Source organism: Melanostigma gelatinosum (assembly GCF_949748355.1).
Source record: "Melanostigma gelatinosum genome assembly, chromosome: 14".
In the NCBI taxonomy this organism is placed as follows: Eukaryota; Metazoa; Chordata; class Actinopteri; order Perciformes; family Zoarcidae; genus Melanostigma; species Melanostigma gelatinosum.
Window position 1 is genome coordinate 2,567,413 of NC_136647.1, and position 22,728 is coordinate 2,590,140.

Here is a 22,728-nt window from a genome sequence, read left to right on the forward strand (position 1 = left end):
GAACAAGTCAAGTCATACATGGAAGACCCCGCCCACCTAGAGGTAGCCGGTTATGGTAAACTATTAAAAAAACAAACTCTGCTTTATGGTCTGTGTGACTCTAAATGGACCATAATGTACTCAATGAACATCATGCTGTATTGAAGAAGACTTGAAACTAGAGATTGAGACATAAACTCATGTTTACAATGTTTACTGAGGTAATAAATCAAGAGAGAAGTAGAGTCATTTTCTCATAGACTTCTATACAACCAGAGGAGCCCCCTGGTGGACACTAGCGAGAATGCAGCTTTAATGCACTTCAGCATTGACTTATTTTCAGAACTGCCCCCCTAAAACCCAGGAATGAGTCAGCAATTGTCTGGAAGTCAATGTTTTGGTTAAATGTCTGAAATAAGGTCTGCGGTAAACACAATCCAAAGAGATTTTAAAATGAGATGAAAGTTCCCGATGGATTTTTGTTGAGGGAACCATGATGCTAACTTCCTGTTGGCCTTCAGAAGTAAGTCATCCCTGCATCTAATGGTTTCCAGCTAAAACCCACTGGAGATTCTTTATCCACACTTTACTCTATTCCTTCTGTTTTAATGTGAGAAACCATGAGAAACGGTAAAGACACACAACATTTTAATAAAAGACACTGTTTATTAAAGTGTTTGCTATCTTGTAGAAAGAGCATAAAATGTGAAATAACAGTAATAATTTAAACACTGTATAAATAAAAACAACATGGACATGATTTGGAGGAAATATGTTTTTCTGTCAGGTTTGAAGGAAATAAAAACCCTTTGGATGCAAAGAACAAAGAATGATGTGACCGGAGTATTGAAATAGTTTAAACACAAAGTTGTTGGCGATGAAGATACAGTAAAGTCAATTTGTGTCTAAAAGACTGATGGCAACCAACAGCTGTTTCCTAAATGAACCTCTAAATACTGAGTTCGAATCACCAAAAGTAATTTTTCAAAATAATATAACTTTTTCTTCTTTCTGTAGCTGCTTGTTATTCAGAAATGTTAAATGTATATATTCTCTCTTAAATATGTATATATATATATATGTGACCTGCTCTGACACATCTAGGTTTTTGTCACACTTTCTGTATCACCACCAACGCTAATTATTTTACTTTGAAAAGTTGAAAAACGCTTCTGCTGAGTGGAGCAGTTTAGGGGAATGTGACCAAAAATGAGTTTTTGGTATCAGTGGAAAAAAAGATGGACTCACACATTTGGATCGACCGGTTACTTAAACTAGATTTGAATGACTGTAAAATGAGAATGATAAAGCTGCATTTTAGTTTATTCTATATACGGAACATTTTTGTTCAATTCTTATCTTAATTGACCCGTTGCTAAGCTCCGCCCCTCGAACGCACACTGGCAGCATTTTTTGTGCAATTAATTTGAACGTCAACATAAAACGTAAATGATATGCGAAAAAGCAACACATTTTTTTGTGCAAATAAAGACATCAACCAACCGTTGTGCAGAACGGAATACATATGCGTGCTTTGCTGTTCGGTAGGTGTGGTTCAAACTTCAGTCCACTTCTCTTAAGCCACATGGTCTCCTGAACTCTTGTCCACGCTCGTGAATCCACTTGTTTGACACTGACACAGAAAAACAAAACAAAAAACACTTAAAATAGCCTTTATATTAGAAAACAGAAACACACTACAGGCCTTCACTACTTCCATTTTCCACGTCGGCATGAGGTGAAAGCATTGCCCCAGAGAAGTTTAGCGTACGTTTGTAATGGAGCATGAAATGTGAAGATCAACACTGACTGATATCAGTCCTTTTCATCCAATGAGGAGTATTCCTGGTCATAAAAACATGATTTGACATGTAACTTAATTAAACTGCAGTTAAATCATTTTTTATGTGTACATTTATGAGGATAATTCATTTAAAAAAGACATATTTGAGTCCCGCCTACACCGGAGGGGAAAAAAATGAATCGCTGTCTTTTGACTTTGTGTTTTTACGACGATTGAATGCCATCCAATGTATCAATATATCCAGATATAATATAGTGCTTTTTCTGATTGTTTTTCTGTCCTATGTAACAAACCTTGTACTGGCGTCTTAATGTGTGATGCATGTGAACTTTGACTCACCCCATTTACTCCCGACTAAGACGGGACAGGCTGCGTGTCTGGTCCGATAGTCTCCCTCCCCGCTCTTGAACAGATTGTACCAGAACACCGCCGTCCCCTGTGGAGAAATGGAATAAACTGAAACGTTATGGCGACATCCAATGTGCACAAGAGAGATGGGGAGAGTAAACACACTCGACACACTATGAAGACAAACTCCGTGTTGTTCTCACCTTTCTGGGCATGATCGCTGCTCCAAAGTCGGGGAAGACGGTGGCACCTCCTGCCTCCACGTCACTCATCTGAGAAAAGACAACAGACACTTGGAAACTTTCTTTGTATTTTTCTTTAAAAAATAAACTCTGCTATTCAACAATCCTCAAAGGATGCATTTAAAAAAAAAATAAAAAAAAGTCATCAGTGTTTTTTAGCAAAATACGATATACATTTGTTTTATTTAACAACAATTGTGATAATAATGCAAATAATATTAATCTTGAATATGTGTATTCATCCAGAAATACAAGTAGGATGTTTACCCAACACATTAAAAGTTTTTATGTCATTTGATTTAAAAAAAACAAATGTGTCAGATGCTGTGAACACGCCAGCAATACTATTTGTATCCAGGCGGAATAGAAAATGTGTCTATTTACACCCAAACTACGACTCAATCTTTCTGCCACCAAGAACCAATCTCACCCAGTTAATGTGAGAAACTCCTTGATGAGTGGTATGTGATAACAAAACAACTCCAATATAAAATGCACTAAATGACAAGTCACACATCTTTTCACAACAAAGGAGTGCAAGAAAGTTTCTATGTTCACTACAGAGAGACGACTAGAAAGACTAAAGAAATACTCAAGCAGAGCAAAAGAGAAGAGAATACGGCCTTTTAAACAGACCCACTAGTTCTTTTCTGTTTCTTCACTAGTCACATATCTTTATTGATCTGAAGAGATCATCTGTTATCTAAAATATAAACTGCAAAGTAATGTTCTCCTTGTAGCACATGTTTCAGTGTCGTTCCAAATATGTTCTGGATCACAGTTATAACAATTAAACTGGTTTCTACTTATTTCTGCAATGTTTCGATACGAACATCTAAAGAGTAACTAAACTCCCAAACTACTTTTCTCTGGGTATTTGAGTATAAAACCAACGTGTCTCGTCTCTGCAGAGTGTGGAGAGAGGAGTATTAATGTAGTCGTCACCTATTTAATTATCCTGTAAATCATTTACAATAATCGCTAGTGCTAATATCTACTAGCTGGTATGCAAATATTCTTGCATGTAAACTCAAATGTTTTAAAAACACAAATGGTTATCATTTATACTGTATTTGTTAACTAAAACTGAAGCATTGCAGCACTCTCACCAAACCACAATCATAACAATAGTCAACATGCTCGCATTAGCGCTAGCTATTAGCTTGAGCTAATTAAAAGCGTAACGGCCATCGCGAGTCAAATACAGTGACATTTGGCTAAATGTTTAAGTGACGTATACCGAGCCCAGAAGTTCATGTGGTGCTTTTGATGTTAACTGTAACTGTAGCATTAAAGCATGGTGGAATTAGCACGCTATCTAGCTAGCTAGCTAGCTGTGCTAACAGCTTACTTTCAAGTGCACATAAAAAAAATAGAGAAACGGCTTTGGTTGTTATGCTACACGTTCTAGAAGGATTTTTTGAATTTCAAGGCTAGACGCACTTTAGCAAAAACTCCGAGGTTTAGTTACTCTTTAACGAACAGTTTTTTATTTCTATTTCTGTAGTATCTGCTGCTATACTACCTGGCTATAAGTTCCCTTCAGGAATCAATGGTTTCACTGTACTCTGTCCTGTTATACTGTCCATCTCTTATGAAAGACTTGTTTATTCAGAATAAATTAAGACTGATGATAAAGATAATTAATGTTCTGAAGCACTTCCGCATCATGTATCAAGGTGAACAGCAAATCAATCAATTACTGCAATCCTCATTCAAAAGATCTTTCTTTCTCTTTTTGTGTATAATTGTACTTCGTACAACCCAGTGTCAGCGAGGGTAAAATAAAGAGTGGCTTCTACATCCGCATGTTGACGGAGGATGGCCAACAAAACTTTCAAACAACATGTACTGGAACTGATTGACAAAAAAAACTTCTGAGATATTTGTCTGCAAAGTTTCTCAGTCACGCAGGTGATGGGATTATCATCTCTGCAAAAATCTGTAGGAATAATTACAGCCTCTTGCCCCATTACATCGAGCAACTCTAGGTTCTGAAATATATGACTGCAATGCCACACTAAAGGCCAAAATCAAAGTCAATCAATCCAAGTCCAAGATCGAACCAGAGCTCGTGCATTTGCTCATGAGGCTGAAACAAAAGGTCTTAGGGGCGTTGCTACACGGCGACTGGATGCACGTACTCACGTAGTTCAAAAAAGTCGCCACACGATTTCCAGTGCCTAATCTTTTGAAAGCATCAGGCTCATCTTTCTACAAAGATAAAATTCAAGAACAAAAAAAATACATGATGAAAAAACCACCGTTCGCTTGCACGCACGTGTACTTACGTAGTTTAGGAAGGTAGCGAGTCTATTTCCGTCACGGTTGTTGTCAAAAGGACGCTGCAACAGACGGTGAGAAGGTTTAACCCATCACAAGAAAGACCCACAGTAGGAGCCCGGCCTCTAAAGGCCCTGGAACAACACATTATGTCATAACACTGCTTCATGTAATAACACATTATGTAATAACACTGCTTCATGTAATAACACTGCTTCGTGTAATAACACATTATGTAATAATACTGCTTCATGTAATAACACATTATGTAACAACACTGCTTCATGTAATAACACATTATGTAACAACACTGCTTCATGTAATAACACATTATGTAACAACACTGCTTCATGTAGCAACACATTAAGTAATAACACGGCCTAATGTAACAACTCATTATGTAATAACACATTATGTAATAACACATTATGTAATAACACATTATGTAATAACACATTATGTAATAACATGGCTTCATGTAATAACACATTACATAATAACAAGGCCTAATGTAACAACTCATTATGTAATAACACAGCTTCATGTAATAACATATTATGTAATAACACATTATGTAATAACACATTATGTAATAACACTGCTTCATGTAATAAGACTGAAGGAAAGGTGGCAGAAGAAGTGGGAGGAAGAGAGAACGAAGGGATGGTTTCATAGAATTCATCAAATAAATACACTAATAATAGAATAGGAAGTCTCTTATTCCCAAGCTTGTTTCAATTAAAATATCTATATAAATGCTAATGCTGCACAGCCAACAATGAGCAACAGATGACTCCTCATAATGAATAGAAAATACATTAATTTAGAGTGATGTTGATACATCTTTTGACTTCTTCATATTTCTGTCACTCTCACAGAGAAATGAACTCACCCGTGAGAAGTCGTAATGTGGCTCGTACTGTCCTCCAACTCCATAGTTAGCCACCTGGTGATGCATCGACAAAGATTTATTCTTAAAATAATTACACAAAGAAAAATACTTCCCTGGCACCTATAATGCAAGTATATGTAGCTTTAAACCTTGTGTTTTATTAGTTGATAAAAAAATAATGTAACCTGACATACTTAGATCTGAGGAGCATCATCAGTGAAGGAAACGCTGCTGTTGAGGTTTTTAAATGTGATTCATTCAAAGTGTATTTTTTGTTTTTCTTACGCTTTTACTGAAGTTCTTACTTCCACAACAAGTAGTGCAGCAGGAGTGAGACTGAGTGCGAGATGTTTCTTGAAGAGTTTCTAAACTCAGCAGAGGTTTATTCAACGACAGGTTTCATATCGTAGAACTAAACTTTAAAATCTCTGACGCTTGTTTTTACCACAGACCTGATTTCACTTGTGTGTAAATGATTCTGGATGTCAGATTTCTGTGATGTGATGATGTAATAATGAAAGTATTACATCACCTGTAGTAACTCTGCAGTGTCGACCTCGAGGCCTGTGATGTCTTCTATTCTCTGGTTGACTCTGGCAATGACCGGGTCGTCCACTTCCTCCAACCAGGCACTGGACACACAAAGACGTGCACGTGTGTGAGCACACACACACACACTGAAAACATCCGACTTCCTACGAAGGAAAAGTGAACCTGAACCACATTATAATATTATCTTATTAGAAACACGTTTTTACCAGATTGTCCATGTTACTTCACAGCTTTACAGAGGCCTTTGTTTTGCATCAGCCTCGTCATTTTTAACAAAAATCTCATGAGGTTCTTCGTTTAAAAACAAGTAGGAATGTTGAAATCACACCCAAACAATATCACAATTTACAGCAGTTTATAGAAAACAGGTTTTTCTTTTTAAAGAACAGCAAATAACAGCTCAAATAATGTTAGAAAAGAGTGAAGAGTAGTTGGACACAAAGGCTGAATCCCTCAACATTACAGTGATGATTGGAGTACCTTGGTTCACACTGCAAATGGTATCAATAATGAATAATACAAGCTGATAATAATGAGCTCTAAACAGGTATTAATGACTAAAAATAACCTTTTGGATACTCTGTAGTTGGCTGTGGTCAGGGCGCCTGTTTTGGGGTCACGGACTGTCGCTCTGGCGAGCTGAAAAATAAAAAAGCACAATCATTACATCTCAGAGTTTCTCCACTCTTTTCTTAAACATGTAGGCATATCGAGACATATATCTTTTGTTGTATGTCTCGTGATAAGCGCAGACTTCTTCAGATTTATGATCATGATGTATTCTCAGTCTCACCCTGGGTTTAGCCAGCTCCTTGATCTTCTCAGTCTCCTGGTGTGACAACGCCTCCAGGTAGCGTACGATGTGAGGACTGTCCCACTCATCCTCCTCCTTCATGGGCTTCAGCAGCAGCCGAGGGTTCCTCTTCCCGTCCTGGTAGCGACAGAACAAGCGGCTTCGTCGCGCCTCGTTCTGGTGAAACAGAGAATGTTTTAACTTTAAGAGAGGCTCGATTTAGAGGGACTGGAAGGTTCTTGTAGGGTTATAGTGCGATTCAATATATTCCTAAAATCATTTTGATTTTAGATTAGAGCTTCAACAATGATTAATCTACTCAATATAAAATAATTTAGATCAAAAGCATTTTAGTCATGAAAATAAGCACACTTTAGATTGCACGTTAAGATAAAAGTAATTCTTTACATTACAAACGACCTACTTCTCAATATGCTCACCATTTGGAGCCCCTCTCCTCTGCAGAGGGCCTCGTATTTCTCTCTCTCTGGGAGGTGGTCTTTAGGTCTGCGGTAGGTTCCCAGCAGGATGGGCTCCTCGGAGGCCGGCTGGTAGTCCTGGTTCCGCTCGCTGAGCTCCTTCGACAGTAACCGCTCGAAGTAACGCAGGTTTCCTCCTGCTCTCTGGTGGCCGGGGGCTGTCAGTACAAGACCAGTTTAATTGTTAGTGGATCAACTCTGAACTGAAGTTTAACAACCTGGAGAGTTCACGTCACGGTTTAATTAAAGACAATTAATAAAGACTGGCAGCTGCTATTCACAGTAAACAGATGTCACCACTTCAACGCAGCATTAATGAACCTTACAGCTGTGGAAGTACTCCAGTAAAAGTACTGGGGTATTTCAATATCAGTCCAGTTTTGAGGTACTCCGCTGCAACTCAAGAGGGAAATATTGTACCTTTTATTCAACAGCAATTCATGCAAAACATATGATCGGTTTATGAAATGAATAAATTACCCAGCGGCATATGGAGCAGTTAAAATGAACCTGCATGATGAGTACTTTTACTTTTGGTACTTTATGTACATTCAGTTGGTACTACGTGGTACTCTTATTTGAGTAACGGAGTATTTCATGGTGATGTATTGTTTCCTTGCGTACGTGATCTTAACTCTTCCCGCACGAGTAAACAAAACGAGGCCGTGAAGGTAAACTAGTCGGCGTGATGCCGCTTTGTTAATTCATTTAGCCACTTGTTAGCAACCGCCTTTTTTAAGACACATAAAAGCTTCAACTGACATTGACGACGTTTAAATATCTTAAGTTTGTGAACACAGTCCTTATTTTAGGAGTTTAACCAAAAAACCCACAACTAATACGGATGTGCAAAAATGCTAACACTTTTCCGAGGTTTACTTATTCGTGCACACTCTATTGCGACCGTTAGCCCGTAGCTAACTTCTGAACAAACTAAACCGACTTAGTCACGGCCTCACTAAGGAGTACATTTAACATCTTAATGCTTCATCCACACGCTTATTTCACAGCGTAGCAAAACACATCACAACTTTGTTCATCTTTTCTTTTTCTTTTTTACCAGTGTAGCATTAAAGCATGGTGGAATTAGCAAGCTAGCTAGCTAGCTAACTAGCGGACAGCTGGCTAGTTAGCTAGCTTCTTAATGTTCTACTCCTGTTCTATTTCTATGCCTCTAACTTTGTATTTTCTTTGTTGCTATTTTTCAGACAGTTACGTTTGTAGCTCTTTTAAATAAATGTAAATTCCTGTGTAACGTTTCCCTGTAAAAACAGAATAAAAGTGCTTGCTTTGCTCTCTGCGCTCCCTGTTTGCCAGTTAGGTTCTGATTTGCTTCGCCTGGCCTTTACCTTGCTTCCTGCTTTTTCTTTATCATTTACCGATTCCTGTATTTAATGCATGTACGAGCTGTTAGATGTGAATATTAAATGCTACTATTGTGGCACTACAGCAGGTCTACGCCTGCTACATCTGCTCTGGCTTAAGTCGTTGCGATTGACATGTAAACGAGCGCACCACAGATCTTAAAATGATGGTCTGCAGCTGTCAACGCACACCCTCGATGCAGAGACTGAAATAACAGAAACCACGAGCTCTTACTTCGGATGGACAACGCCCTGCAGCTCTGGCACAGACCACCACTGCAGTGGGAGAGGAGGGTGAACCGTAGTGATTAGTGAAACAGCAAACCCATCCATTACCTCACAGTGGAGGAGTGTACCGGTCAGCTAGCCGGTGTCTGTATGTGTTACGGGAGGGAAAGATTCAACAGTGCTCCTTAAATACAAGAGCTATTCTGGACTTCTAAAGAGCATGAACCCAGTCACCCGTCCTCCATGGTCGCAAGAAAGACTGAGATGAATGAGTACAGGAAGTTAACTGACGTCATATTGGTAAATGGTTGAGTGTGAGAGGCTGCGAGAGCTTGAAATAGCATAAATACAAATGGGACAGCGCCACATGTTATTTAATTGTGGGTTTTTATTTTATATTTTTTGCTCCCGGATTCTAACGTCTTCCAGGCTTCTTGCCTCTTGAGATGAGAGCTAATTGTCAAATAATCTATTTACTGGTTTTTTTTAACAAAACAGCTTCAATACGCATGACTGAAATGAAATGGTTGATGATTAATAAACCAGGTGTGTGATAAAGCCTACGGTTGCATTCAGTGTGTGAAATACTTGATTGACACTTTCAGACCTTCCTGAAAGCCTCAGTCGCAAAACTTCAAAGGGAAGTCTCTAAAATCATAAGACAATTATTGTAAATAACATAAATAAATAACATTTATTTACATTTAACTGTTATTAGAGAGAGCAAGCGAGGATTTTCCGCAACCAGTGAACAGAAGGGACCATATCTGGACTGAGGAGGAGTGACGTAGAGACGCTGTATACGGTTCTGATGGAGACCTGTCAATCACTGTGTAGCCCCGCCCTAAAGCATCCCCTGCTCTATGGTCTGTGTGACTCTAAATGGACCATAATGTACTAAATGAACATCATGCTGGATTGAAGAAGACTTGAAACTAGAGATTGAGACCATAAACTCATGTTTACAATGTTTACTGAGGTAATAAATCAAGAGAGAAGTAGAGTCATTTTCTCATAGACTTCTATACAACCAGAGGAGTCGCCCCCTGGTGGACAGTAGAGAGAATGCAGCTTTAAGACTGGAGACAGAATTGTTCATAAAGAGATGCGAGAGACCCTCAAACACATGATGACAGTGGGACAGCTCCAAACTGTGATTTTATCTTACATCATCTGCACAACTTACAGATAGCCACCAGCCGCCGTGTCAGCTCGATGGCTCGGGGCAGGTCTCCCATCTGGTAGACGGAGTAGCTGAGGTAATCCAAAATGTCCGGCTTGGTAGCCACGGACTCCTCCCCGCCATCCAGCTGCTTCAGGGCCTGCTGCATCCACAGCACGGCGTGGTAATAGTCTGCGTCGTTGTAAGCCGTCTTCCCCATATCGAAGCAGTCGTCCACCGTCAGTAAGATGTTGGAGTGCATACCTAGAGCCAGATTCAATACACCAAGAATCATGATGCATTCATCACATTTTAGTCATCAAACGTGGATCATGTTTGAAGATTGACATTTTGTGTATTTATGACATTTATTTTTGTAATTCAGATGCTCACAATATATTCAGTATTTCAGTTTAGATTACTTTAACTATATTCTGCATATTTCCTTCAGTCTGTCTTATCTTCAGTCTTTTTTATGATTAACTTATGAATCTAATCTAATTATTGCCCTCTGGTGCCCACCTGCTTTAGCTATTTACGTTTCTGCAGAATTTAGCATGATCTTAAACATGAAAATGTAATTTTCTACCTCAGCAGGCATCCGATTTGTCACTCTTTGGACATTTATCAGTTATAAATTGGTTTTAAGTAGTTTGAAGACTGGCAGGTTGAGACATGCAGTCGGTCATCTAAGGTTATGGATTCTGGCTCAGCATGAAGAGCTACGAGCACAAATGCTCACAAAAACACAAGTGAACACAGACGCACACCAACATGCAGCAGTGCACACCTTCACACCTTCTCACACCTTCTCACACCTGTGTGAACCTCGCAACTTCAAGTGCAACTAAAGTCAACATCTTTTGATCAGTTATGATTTTGAAACCCACTGAGACCCAATGCTACCATCTTTGAATGGCTGTATTGGGTTTTAAAGCTGGAGTAACTATACAGGTATCCTATGAAACTAGACGACCGAATGAATCCATCGGTACCAAACAAGGGAAAACTGGCATGGCGGTTTTCGGAGGATGCATGTTTTTGCATGCAGTAAGAATGCATGTAAAGTGGTAGGTTTGAATATTTCTGCCTGCTGGGGTCCCTGAAGCTTAGTTTATACGATGAGTGAAACCGGCGTGAAGCGCGTGTCAGAAAAAGACGTAATCATGGCCGTGCACCTCCAAACGTTTTGTAATTTTGCACGCACGATTCGCTTTTAGATGCTAAAGAAACAGGAGGAGTTAAAAATCTTAATTTGAGTAAATATTTTGAAGCCAAATCGAATAGTTTTCATGATATTCAACCTTTGTTCCTTTATGCTTTAAATACGAAACCTAATTCTTTACAGTTCTTGTACAAAGGTAATAAAGTAGTCCATGAACATGAGATTTGAGTTTACAGATAATTACAATCGCTCCTCGTCATTGTGGAAGTTGGTTTGTGGTGTTTTGCAGGTTACACCTAATCTACGGTTGTTTCTCTGAGTTACACTCGTCTGTTTTGATTCTTCACCGTTCTTACAGGTCGATGTAGATCTCTCAGGATTAAAGACAATATGTGTACAAATAGAGTATTTCTGACTTTGCCTGCTCCCAGTAGCACTATAAAATACGACCACGGTGAAGACAGCAGTGCATGTTGGGTCCTCAGATCTGTGAAGGTCTGTTTAACAAATAAAGCTGAACTTGAGGACATCAGATTCAACATGTGTCCTTGTATGACGCAACTATAACTGAGTCGTTTGTTTCCTAAACACACGCAAATCTATCCTCAATCCAATCAGTCCAACACCAAAGCATTAACTCTGAAATAACACTAATCTCAACCCCGCCTTAAACCATCTTTAACCTGCAGCCTGCAGCCTTGAAGACGACATAACAACATGATCTTATTTCACAAAAATGTCCAGAACAATTAGTATCAACACACCAGTTGAAAATCGTTATGGGTGGGTTCAGTTTGCATTCCTCTCTTTCTTTGGTTAATGATCACACTAGTCTATCTCTCTCAGTGCATTCATGTTCAGTCTTTGGTTACCTGGCAGCTTTCCTCTGGAGAAGGCCTCAGAATCCAGTTGGTACGTGTCCTGAAGACGCATCAGCGCCTTGGCTGCACCCGTCTCATCCTCTTCATCTGGGAAGAACTGTCTGTGTATGGACATGTTGGAAATGAACCCTGCAGAGAAAAAGTCAGGTCGGGAATGTCACGATAGAAGTCAATTAAAGTTACTACTTTCATTTCGGGTTGATTCTGGAGGTTTTCTGAGGACTGAAGTGGTAGTGTTTCACCAGAGCCCCTTTAGAAAACCTCTCATTCTACTGCAGCAGGGTCTGACAGTCTGCTCCTCTCAGTGCTGGTTCTGCTTCTCCCGTTACCTCTCTTCCCTCCAGCGGGCCCAGAAATACGTCCTGGGTCTCCAGCAGCGTGGTGTCGGTGTTCACTCCCACAGAGGAGAAGCTCTGCTCCTGGAGGAGGAGGAGGAGGAGGAGGAGGAGGAGCTGCTGGGAGCTGCGCTCTCCTCATCCCTCCGGAGTTCCAGATCTGGGTCTGTCCGCGGTGGACCGGTCTCTGCTGGAGGATCTGGGTCTGTCCACGGTGGACACGGTGGACGGTGGATATTTCATCACAACCTGCTGCTCCGTTAATCCTGAGAGTTCATGACGAGACTCCAGAGGGCTGATGTGACATTTCATTTCATATCTTTCTGTGATTTGCACGACTTGTGACGCATGAATGAGCCTTTACTGTACATGATGTGTGATTGGCAAAAGGCCAGATTACATTTTCCTTTTTCAGTTCCAATGTCTCTTTTAACTTTCTTTATCTTCACGGCAAAGTGAACACACACGCGTTTCCAAAACATAAAGCGGAAGAATCCGTTCTCTTTATAAAACATTAAACTACCGTACGGCTTCGTAAAGTCTACATCCAGTGTCTCTCTAGTCTCTCTCTGCCTCACGGCCACGTACACACACTCACTTGTACGACACATATTTCCTGATGTCTGCCTCACAGACGTTCAGGTCCAAACAACACACACAAGGATGAGAACACGGCCAAAATATGCAGAGACGAGGAACAGCTGCAGCTGAAACATGACGGCCTCTTTTCTCTCTTTGGGAAAGTATTAAGAGATCAGCAGAAACGTCCACGCTGCAGCTGCAGTGACTCTCTTATGCCGCTCTGCCTTTTAAATGAGCTGCTAAGAAATGAGCCACGTAGAAAGAGCGGCGATTCACCAAATGCAGATTGGCTAGATTTACGCGAAACTTCGATCAAACATGTCTTTGATGCCAACAAGCTGCTCTTTCTAGCACTCTCTGACGATGTTGAAAGCCCCTCTGAGGACTCTCCTCTTGCTGTTTTATTCTGTCTCCTTCAACCAGATACTTCACTTCCTGCCTTTGTAACACATTTGGAACAATGGGGAGCTAATGTACTCCTTTTTATGAGAAAGTCAGACAAAGGGGCGGAGCATCAGCAGGTGTAGCCGCTTCAAAAAACGCAGATAGACAAACTTAATTAGCATAAAAGTGAGGTTATGATTATGCAAATTCAGATACAGCGAATGGTCAGTCAACTCGCCGGTTCGTATCCTCCATCCAACCGTATAAACGATGAATAACCGTTGATGCGATCACGGTTTCTCATGCACGTGGAGCGACTCTAAATATTAAAAACATCGCTCAAAGAAAGTAGCTCAGACTGCTTCTTCAGTTACAGCAACACATCTGTGGAATACTACCCCGACAAACATGAATATATCATAATTAGTTTTAACACAGAGCTCCAAGCAACGTAAAAACCCCAGCAAACTTGTCCACTCCTTCCTTCCTTCCTTTCCTAACCATCAGAGGGGTTCTGCAGCACCAGAGTCTCCAGTTCCGACCACTCGGTGTTGAGCCTCTTCATCAGCTTGTAGGCGTTCACTGGGTGGGCCAGGTAGCCCTCTGGGTCGGAGGTGGACACTCTGGTCAGAGCGTCCAGTTTGTGGGCCCAGCTGTGAAACAGACAGACAGACAGATATTATTCAGATATTATTCATAAGACACAACACCAATGAAGCAGAACATGGAGCGAGGAGCTGGTTTCAAACCGACGAGTCATCGCCAGCCCGACACTTAAAGGCGCAGTGTGTAGAATGTGGCGCCATCTAGTGGCGAGGCTGCAGATTTCAACCAACTGAAACTTCCCCAGCGTGTAGGAGAACTACAGCAGCCAAAATGTCCCTTTCTAGAGCCAGTGTTTGTTTGTCTGTTCTGGGCTACTGTAGAAACATGGCTGCCGGCTCTGTGAACACATAAACATCTCATTCTAAGGGAACAAAAACACTAAATTCTTAGTTTCAGGCGGTTAAACGCGAAAGAAAACATACTCAATAATATTATTTTCCATTTCTGCCAATAAATCCCCCTAAAAAGTTAAAAGGTAAAAGTGACAAATATATTTTCATATATAACATTTACACACAGTTGTGTCGTTTCATCTCGTGGTTCTCAATCTTGAGGTTGCGGCCCCTCAAAGGGCCACAAGATAAATCAGAAGGGTCGTGAGACTTTCAGGGACTGTGGAAGATATCGACATCATGTGAAACTAGACGATCTGATGAATCCATCGGTACCTAAATACTTGAGTGAAGTCTTTAGTCACAGGGTTTGAACGCACCTTTTGACAGCGTCAAGCTTGGACTCCTCTGCTTTAATGTAATCCCTCAGAGACTGGACCAACTCTTGTTCTGTGTAGATCAGGTCGGTCATCTGGCCTGCAGAGAGATGGATACCATAAAATCAGCATCAACTTTCTTAATTTAAGGTGTCATGTTGCTCTCTAATTTTCTTAGATTCAGGTTAAAAAAAATGTGCAGAAATTTTGCAGAAGATTTCTTTTAAGAAAGAGATTTTTAAAAGGAATCAGTAGACTACAACTATTTCTCATAAAAGCTATTCAGCTATTTTTTAATTGCAGAATGGCGGCAGTGTATGGTTGATTGCGTGCAGCGTAATGTCTCAGGGAGACATCGATTATTGTTTCAATGTATGTTTTAAATCTCCTTTACTTTTGCCTTTATGCTTTTAATGGTTTCATGTGAAGCACTTTGAATTACCTTGTTGTTGAAAAGTGCTATACAAATAAACTTGCCTTGCCTTGCCTTCAGGGTGCCTCAAAATAAACTCAGACTGACTCTTTAACCACTTCCTCAATTTGACCTTTTTTTATGGCAAAGAAAGGTCCTGCATTCCTGAGAAAACGGTGTTCTCGTCTACATGAGGAACTCTGGTGCTGCAGGAACGATGTACTAAAACTCCCAGACCGGACAACGTCTCTGGTAGAGAGACCTGCCACTCACTGTGTAGCCCCGCCCTAAAGCACACCCTGCTTTATGGTCTGTGTGACTCTAAATGGACCATAATGTACTAAATGAACATCATGCTGTATTGAAGAAGACTTGAAACTGGAGATTGAGACATAAACTCATGTTTACAATGTTTACTGAGGTAATAAATCAAGAGAGAAGTAGAGTCATTTTCTATAGACTTCTATACAACCAGAGGAGTCGCCTCAATGTCCCTCGTGTCTCAAAGGACCAGGAGCTCAAACGTACTGATGGAGGTGAAGATCTCTGCTCGTGTGGTGCAGCAGCAGCAGAGCAGCATCCAGAGGACGAAGGACAGCAGCGTCCTCATTCTGTCTCTTTCAACGACCTGGGAGGACGAAACATCATCACGTCACAAACAGATTTCACACAATCTAACAGTCCAACCATTTCAAAATCACCTTCTTATGACTGAACACATGCAAAAAACAGTTTGCTTTTACCCTGAGTCAGCACTTTATGCAGTGATGCTGTGTTTCCGCAGCAGATTACATGATGGTCTCTCAATATTCAGAGTTTCCAGCATGTTTCCTAGAAATGAGTCATCCTGCTGGGAGGCTCTACACGCCCAGTTCTCTTAAAGAGAGAACAAGGACAATGTGGGAGAACAACAGTGTTAAAACTAAATAGATGGAGTGTAATATATATATATATATATATATATATATATATATATATATATATATATATATATATATATATATATATATATATATATATATATATATATATATATATATATTCATCTTCACCTCTCACAAACAAAATGTATATTATCAAATCACAATGTTGAAGCCCAAGTTTCTCAATGTCTTGTTCTTATAATGTAATAAAAATAGAAGTTAATTCTCCTTTTCTGCAGTTCAACATGGCTCCCATACTTCATGACACATGTGAAACAAACAGGTTTTATATCCTTCAAATGCTGAACAGAAATGTAAAGATATATTTGAAAAGACGAACCTATTGTGTCAACGTTTACTATGATTTTCTTGTCAGAAGCGACTGTAGAGTTCAACAAAAGAGCTTAAAAAAGGAGGACTAAACGAGTCCAGCTTAGTTTGTGATCTCAGGTGAAAAGTGACACTGCTCCACTTTCTCCTCTTGGAGATGACTGTTTACTGTTGCTATGTGTAAAACATGCACATACACACACACACACACACACACACACACACACACACACACACACGCGTGTGTATGAGCACCGCAATCGAATCAAAGGCTTCGAGAGACGCAGAGCAGTAGCACCTTCATTATTGGTGAGCTCCTAATCTTATAAACAAGAGAGCTCCACACTCCATGCTGCAGATTCATCCTGATGCATTTCTCTTCTTTAAACGCACTACAGGAATGTTCTTCTTCTACTACTTTGTCATGCTGTTTTGTGGGTAGCATATGGGCTACAACTGCATTATGTTGTGCAAACCGTCTGTTGTTTAATGACAGTAAATTATACTTAAATCCTTGAAGGAAAACCAGTTTGAACCAGGAGACATCTGTCTGACCCTGAGTTCAGTGGATCCTTCGTAAAGTCTTCAGTAAAACAAACATGGTGGACGGTAGAGTGCTGCTTGTTTGTGAGTCAAAGATGCCAAATGGTACAAACAAACAGTAGGTGTTATTAGTGAAGGGCTGTGAAAGGCCTTTAAAGTCACTGTGAACTCTAATTTCACTTTCACATGTTTCTGCTCTGCATGGCCTCAAAATGAACTGATAAAAACATGTTTAATGGCTGCCTTTATGTTTACTAGCTGCCTTTATGGCTTCATCAACTCAACAGACTTGTTAAAAATGAGTTTTTATGAGGCTTTAATCCAGCTTTAGCGTTTTACAATTACCGTACAGTAACTTTGCTGGACTGGATAATCTATTCATACAAACTACGTCTGCCTCAATCAGTACTGATCTGATACCAATGTTTAATAAAGATGATACAATTAATCAATTAGTTATCAACCAATCAAACTATTTTGATTGTCGTTTCATCAGTTTTAGATCGGTACATCACGACGTGTCAGAATCTTTGCAAACTGCACCAAATTGAACACAAAAATATATCGACACAATAGAACTAGCTCCTTTTCGTGCACATTGAATCACTTTGTTTCCGCCCGGTAACAAGGTTTATTGAAAAGACTAAACACATATTGGTTATGCATGCATAAACCATGTGCCTAATCAGATGGCTTAGCTGCACATGGACAGTGCTGTACAAAGCATTGCCTAAACTATCTGGGATTGTTCAGCCTTCCCTGTTCGTTTGATGCTTTTTAAATGTATTTCATTTAGCGTGTCTTGCATCAACGAGTCAGACCAGCAAAGATTTCTAACTTTAGAATATAAAGTGTTGTAAATCACTCTTTGAAGGAGAGACATTCATAAACAACTCTCATCAGGTCCTTGTTTAGCTTCCAAAGTGTGACAGAAGAGTGATTTTGGTTTCTTAATGAGTGCCAGCTCAGATAACTACCCACAATCCCCGGCTACAAATGAAAGGACCACATCTCTCTCTCCTTGTAATTTACAGGCTGTGCACCGGCTCAGCCCCTCCTGTTGTTGCAGGCTGTAACACCCACCATGTCACATTCCTGGAGAGAGGCCTGTTACATTTACTGCCCCCCCGACCCCCGCCTGGCATTTCTGGCCGACGAGAGGAAACAGCAGTGAGGACAGGACGGGTCATGAGAGGACAGACGGCGGTATTTTGAACGGAGACATTGAATGCACCATGTCGTCCTGTGGTCTATGCATTTAAACAAATATGCAAAAGAAACAACAACACGCACACTTTCCTCAACCTTACGACCGCAGAGATGATGAAAATGTAAGATAACACAACCTAAAGTAGACCAAACTGTATTCTTGCACAATCTTGATGCGTAATCAAGACATCAACCAACAGGAGATCCTTTCTCCAGACTTTATACTGTTTTACATGAAGGTGAGGCTCCAGATGAAGAGATCATAAAGCACAGCAACACACACGTAAAGCAGGACCCAAGGTCTCCAATGGGGAAAGGGTTTCTTTTAGGAGCAAACGTTTCCTGTAAAAACAGTAAAACTTCCAACATCTGCAGTTGTTCGGTTCTTCTTTTAGCTCCTTTTCTCACTTGACAACAAATCCACTGAGGACAAAAACCTGGCTGAAAAGGAGCAACAAGCTGCCTTTTGGGCCACACAAGAGCCAATTGGGGAAGTTGTTAAAATAATCCTTTTTTTACTGTTTTGAGGGAAAGCAGACAAACAAAATAGGTCAAGAGGTCTGAAAACAGATTCAATTTAAAGAGCATATTTCTAAACCTTTATTTTCCCAGAGATTTAAAAAAATATATAATTTTATAGCAAACGCAAATGAAGAGCAAAGACGCAAAATAGACAAATTGGTTAATTGATTGTGTTTTATGGGTGTTTTGCTGGATGTAAACACGGTTTACGTTACTAAAGAATGAGAGTTAAATACCGCAAAACTGAAGCTCTCAAAGTCAAGATGCTCGTCAACACTTTCTCTCCACACTGAGAAGCCTCAAAGTGGTGAACTGAGATCCAAACAAACAAATGGTTGACAGGTTTTCTTCTCACTGATGTGAATCGGTAAGCAGGGCTGGCATGTACTTACTCTCCCCAAAGACACAACACACACACACACACACAGTCAGTCAGTCATGCTGACACACGTGTGCACACTGATGCATAGATATTACGCAATACGCCACATAAAGTATTCACAGGCCGTGAGCGTGCTCAGACAATCCTGAGATTTAACTCGCTGCTCCAGCAGAGAAAACTATTTCAGATTCAAAAGGTGAAATTTGTCATTGGTGAGTGGATAGAAGACAAATAGCTTAAACTGGTCCTGAACCAGTCTCAGTGTAGTCCTGATCCTCTATCAGACCTCCATCAGTACAGAGACCATCAGAGAGAAGATGGTCTGTTTCTATAGAGTTATTCTTGATGCTCGTCATCGGAGCCACCGGGTCGGATTCTGGTGAAACCAGATGAACTCATGCAGGTTCACCAGAACCTCCTCCAGCTCAGACTCCAGCAGAGACCGGTCCACCGTGGACAGACCCAGATCCTCCAGCAGAGACCGGTCCACCGTGGACAGACCCAGATCCTCCAGCAGAGACCGGTCCACCGTGGACAGACCCAGATCCTCCAGCAGAGACCGGTCCACCGTGGACAGACCCAAATCCTCCAGCAGAGACCGGTCCATCTCTGGGAGCCAACACAGACACCACGCTGCTGGAGACCAGGACGTATTTCTGGGCCCGCTGGAGGGAAGGGAGGAAACGGGAGAACCAGAACCAGGACTGAGTGGGGCAGACTGTCAGACCCTGCTGCAGTAGAATGAGAGGTTTTCTCAAGGGACTCTGGTGAAACACTACCACTTCAGTCCTCGGAGACTTTCGCTCCAACTTTCACTTCCACTCAACATCACATGACGGGTGAAGAATCATTACTAGTTTTGCAACAATTTTGCAACTTCACGCAGTCAGCCAACCAACAGAAACACATTGTAGCGTCTCTCTGCTCGGAGTGAGCGTTTCCAAAATCGTTTATCAGACCTTTGAACTCGACAACAACGTACAGTATCGGGTTGAAAAGTACTCAAAGTGCACGTCCAAGATTTCTGCTGACGATATGTGGTTGACATTAATACAAATGTGCTTCAGATGCGATGAGAGCTGAAACATCTGGAGCCGTACTGCAGCTAAAATTAGGCTGAATATGTTTTACTCTGAATGACAACCATTTCTAAATGTTCGTAACACACACATTATTTTATGTGCATGAGAGTAAACATACACACCGTCAACGTCCAAAAGCTCCTTAACACTTATATGAACGATGTTTAATAAAAAATTTAAAAAAACACAGTCATGTTGTAGTGAATATAAACCAGCCAGACATTTAGATAAGCATTGCTTCAATATTTATGATTAAAAAAGCCGTACAAAAGAAGAATATAGATAGACATATGAGAGATCAGAGATATGATTCAATAAAGCTCTTTAGAGTGCATGTCACCTGCCTTACAGCCCAATTAATGCTGACAGGTTTATAGCATCGCTCTTTGTGTTGCCTCTCCAATGATACCAAATCCAATTTCTGCCATTGAATGACATAGAAATGGCTGCAGGGCGTCTTTCACCTGGCGTACACGCAACCCTTTTATTCTATGACTGTGTGTGCAGGGATGTTTTGCGGTATTTGCCGAGGGTGGAGAAAGCTAATGTCTTTGTCTATTTTCAAAGCTAACAGGAAAGAATCAAACTGGACCGTGTAATGAACCGGAAACTGGAGAACAAATGGCGAGCTAGCAAACTAACTAGCCAGCCAGCTGCTAAATGAGTTGTAATTTTACAGCTTAAATATTTCAGCCACGCTCTCTTGTCACAGCGTAAGAAAACACATTGCTATCAACAGATTTTGTCCGGCTGATTTTCTGTAACCAGTGTAGCATGAAAGCATGGCGGGACTAGCAAGCCAGCTAACTAAGTAGCTAGTTGTACACTGGTTAGCTAGCTAGCTTGGTAATTTCACCATGCTTAATGCTACACTAGTGACTGATTATAACCATAGACTGTATATAAGAAGTGGACGTGGTCATCGTGACGTCACCCATTGGTTTGTGGACTGACATTTTGAAAGCCTCAAGCTCTGTAATTTTGGCGTCGCCATTTTGGATTAGGGCATACTCTGCTTTATGGTCTGTTTGACTCTAAATGGACCATCATTTACCAAATGAACATCATGCTGTATTGAAGAATACTTGAAACTAGAGATTGACACCATGAACTCATGTTTACAATGTTTACTGAGGTAATAAATCAAGAGAGAAGTAGAGTCATTTTCTCATAGACTTCTATACAACCAGAGGAGTCGCCACCTGATGGTCATTAGGGAGAATGCAGCTTTTAAGACACTTTATGGCAACGGCACATACAAATGGCCACCACTATGACCATTGTGCTTAGTTGATTTGAATGGGAAATGTCTAACTCTACTAAACAATTCTGGAGGATTTTTTTTTTCTATCTGGATAGCAAACCATCCTGGTGACGTCATAGTCGTTTCTAGGAATCCCTAACACTTATAGAGTCCCCCCCATTAATGTCCTTCACGAGCAGACGTTTGTATTAAACAGCACCAACGTTCAAATTATTCGCGCATGCGCGATGAACACTGTTGTGAGATGCCTTTTGCCACCCAAATAAATAAAAAAAGTGAGTATAAAACTTTCAGAAAACTTTCTCCTTCCACCTTGTTTTCACTGCTTTTAGAAACAAACGTGTCGGTAGATAAACACGACAACAACAAGCCGTTGGTACGCGTACCTTCACGGGTACCACACAAACTCTCCAGTGTTTGGTTGATACCCCCCCCCCCCTAAAAAAAAACGAATCCCGTTGAACCCAGTTATTGACAACCATCATGTTCGACAGGCAGCGCGAGCTTCAACGGTTCAGTGACGTAAACGTTGTTGTAGTATAATCGAACGTTGTTATCTTACCGTTATTCTCTCGCGACCTACAGAGGGACGTCACACGCTAGTATGCGGACGCAGTGTCAGTTGGCACACCGGGGTTATGAACAGGACGGAGAGGGTTTGAGGGTTTTGACGCTGCCACGTACAGAGCCTCCGGGAGTGATTACCGTAATACTGCCAGTAGATACGCAGGGACATTCTTCTACGAGTTTTGCCCTCAAGTGCGCCTCAAAAACTCTGATTTCTGAGATTTAGGTTGGAAAAAACGAGATTTTCTTTTACACAGTAGAAGCTCCATTATGTTTGTTTTAAGAATGAACTATACCAGGACTAGAACCATTAATGCTTTAAGAGCCAGTGGTGGGAAAAAATACACTTTACTTACAGTTAAGTTACACGGTTGTTTGGCTAAATCTACTGTTTAGTTAGTTCATTTGACATTATTATATTTCATTGTATATATTGTGGATTTCATATCTAATATATATTTTACTCTGTTATTCCCATTGTATATATTGAGCATTTGATATTTGCATTTGATATTAATATCCATCCATCCATCCATCCATCCATCCATCCATCTATCTAATACAAAACAACCATTAAACATCCTACATTCAAAATGTCACTGAAGCAAAAGTACAGGAATATTAGAAGTAAAATGTAACCTACTGAAAGTAAAAGTAATTATTACACTTCCCCCCCCTCTCCAAGTGTTAGGCTATATTACATGTG

The 22,728-nt window shown here is 40.5% G+C and overlaps 1 protein-coding gene across 5 annotated transcripts; it reads right to left on the reverse strand.

The window, feature by feature from the left end:
* Nucleotides 1-625: 625 nt before the first annotated feature.
* Nucleotides 626-22,110, reverse strand: LOC306787779 (prolyl 4-hydroxylase subunit alpha-2-like). 5 transcript variants are annotated; one of them, XM_079283046.1, is made up of 16 exons: nucleotides 22,018-22,068; nucleotides 15,944-16,076; nucleotides 15,729-15,828; nucleotides 14,792-14,888; nucleotides 13,975-14,126; nucleotides 12,164-12,301; nucleotides 10,151-10,390; nucleotides 7,334-7,530; nucleotides 6,894-7,070; nucleotides 6,669-6,739; nucleotides 6,081-6,180; nucleotides 5,549-5,602; nucleotides 4,522-4,587; nucleotides 2,335-2,403; nucleotides 2,123-2,219; nucleotides 626-1,612 (listed from the first exon to the last, which is right to left on the reverse strand). In XM_079283046.1, the coding sequence occupies exons 3-16, from the start codon at nucleotides 15,808-15,810 to the stop codon at nucleotides 1,542-1,544; spliced, it is 1,611 nt and encodes a 536-aa protein (XP_079139172.1). In that variant the 5' UTR covers nucleotides 15,811-15,828; nucleotides 15,944-16,076; nucleotides 22,018-22,068; the 3' UTR covers nucleotides 626-1,541. The 5 variants fall into 5 exon arrangements, 4 of the variants coding, with proteins under 4 accessions (XP_079139172.1, XP_079139171.1, XP_079139173.1 ...); XM_079283045.1 differs by lacking the exon at nucleotides 15,944-16,076 and having other exon boundaries at nucleotides 22,018-22,110; XM_079283047.1 differs by lacking the exons at nucleotides 4,522-4,587; nucleotides 15,944-16,076 and adding an exon at nucleotides 4,665-4,718 and having other exon boundaries at nucleotides 22,018-22,110.
* Between the last annotated feature and the right edge of the window lie 618 nt (nucleotides 22,111-22,728).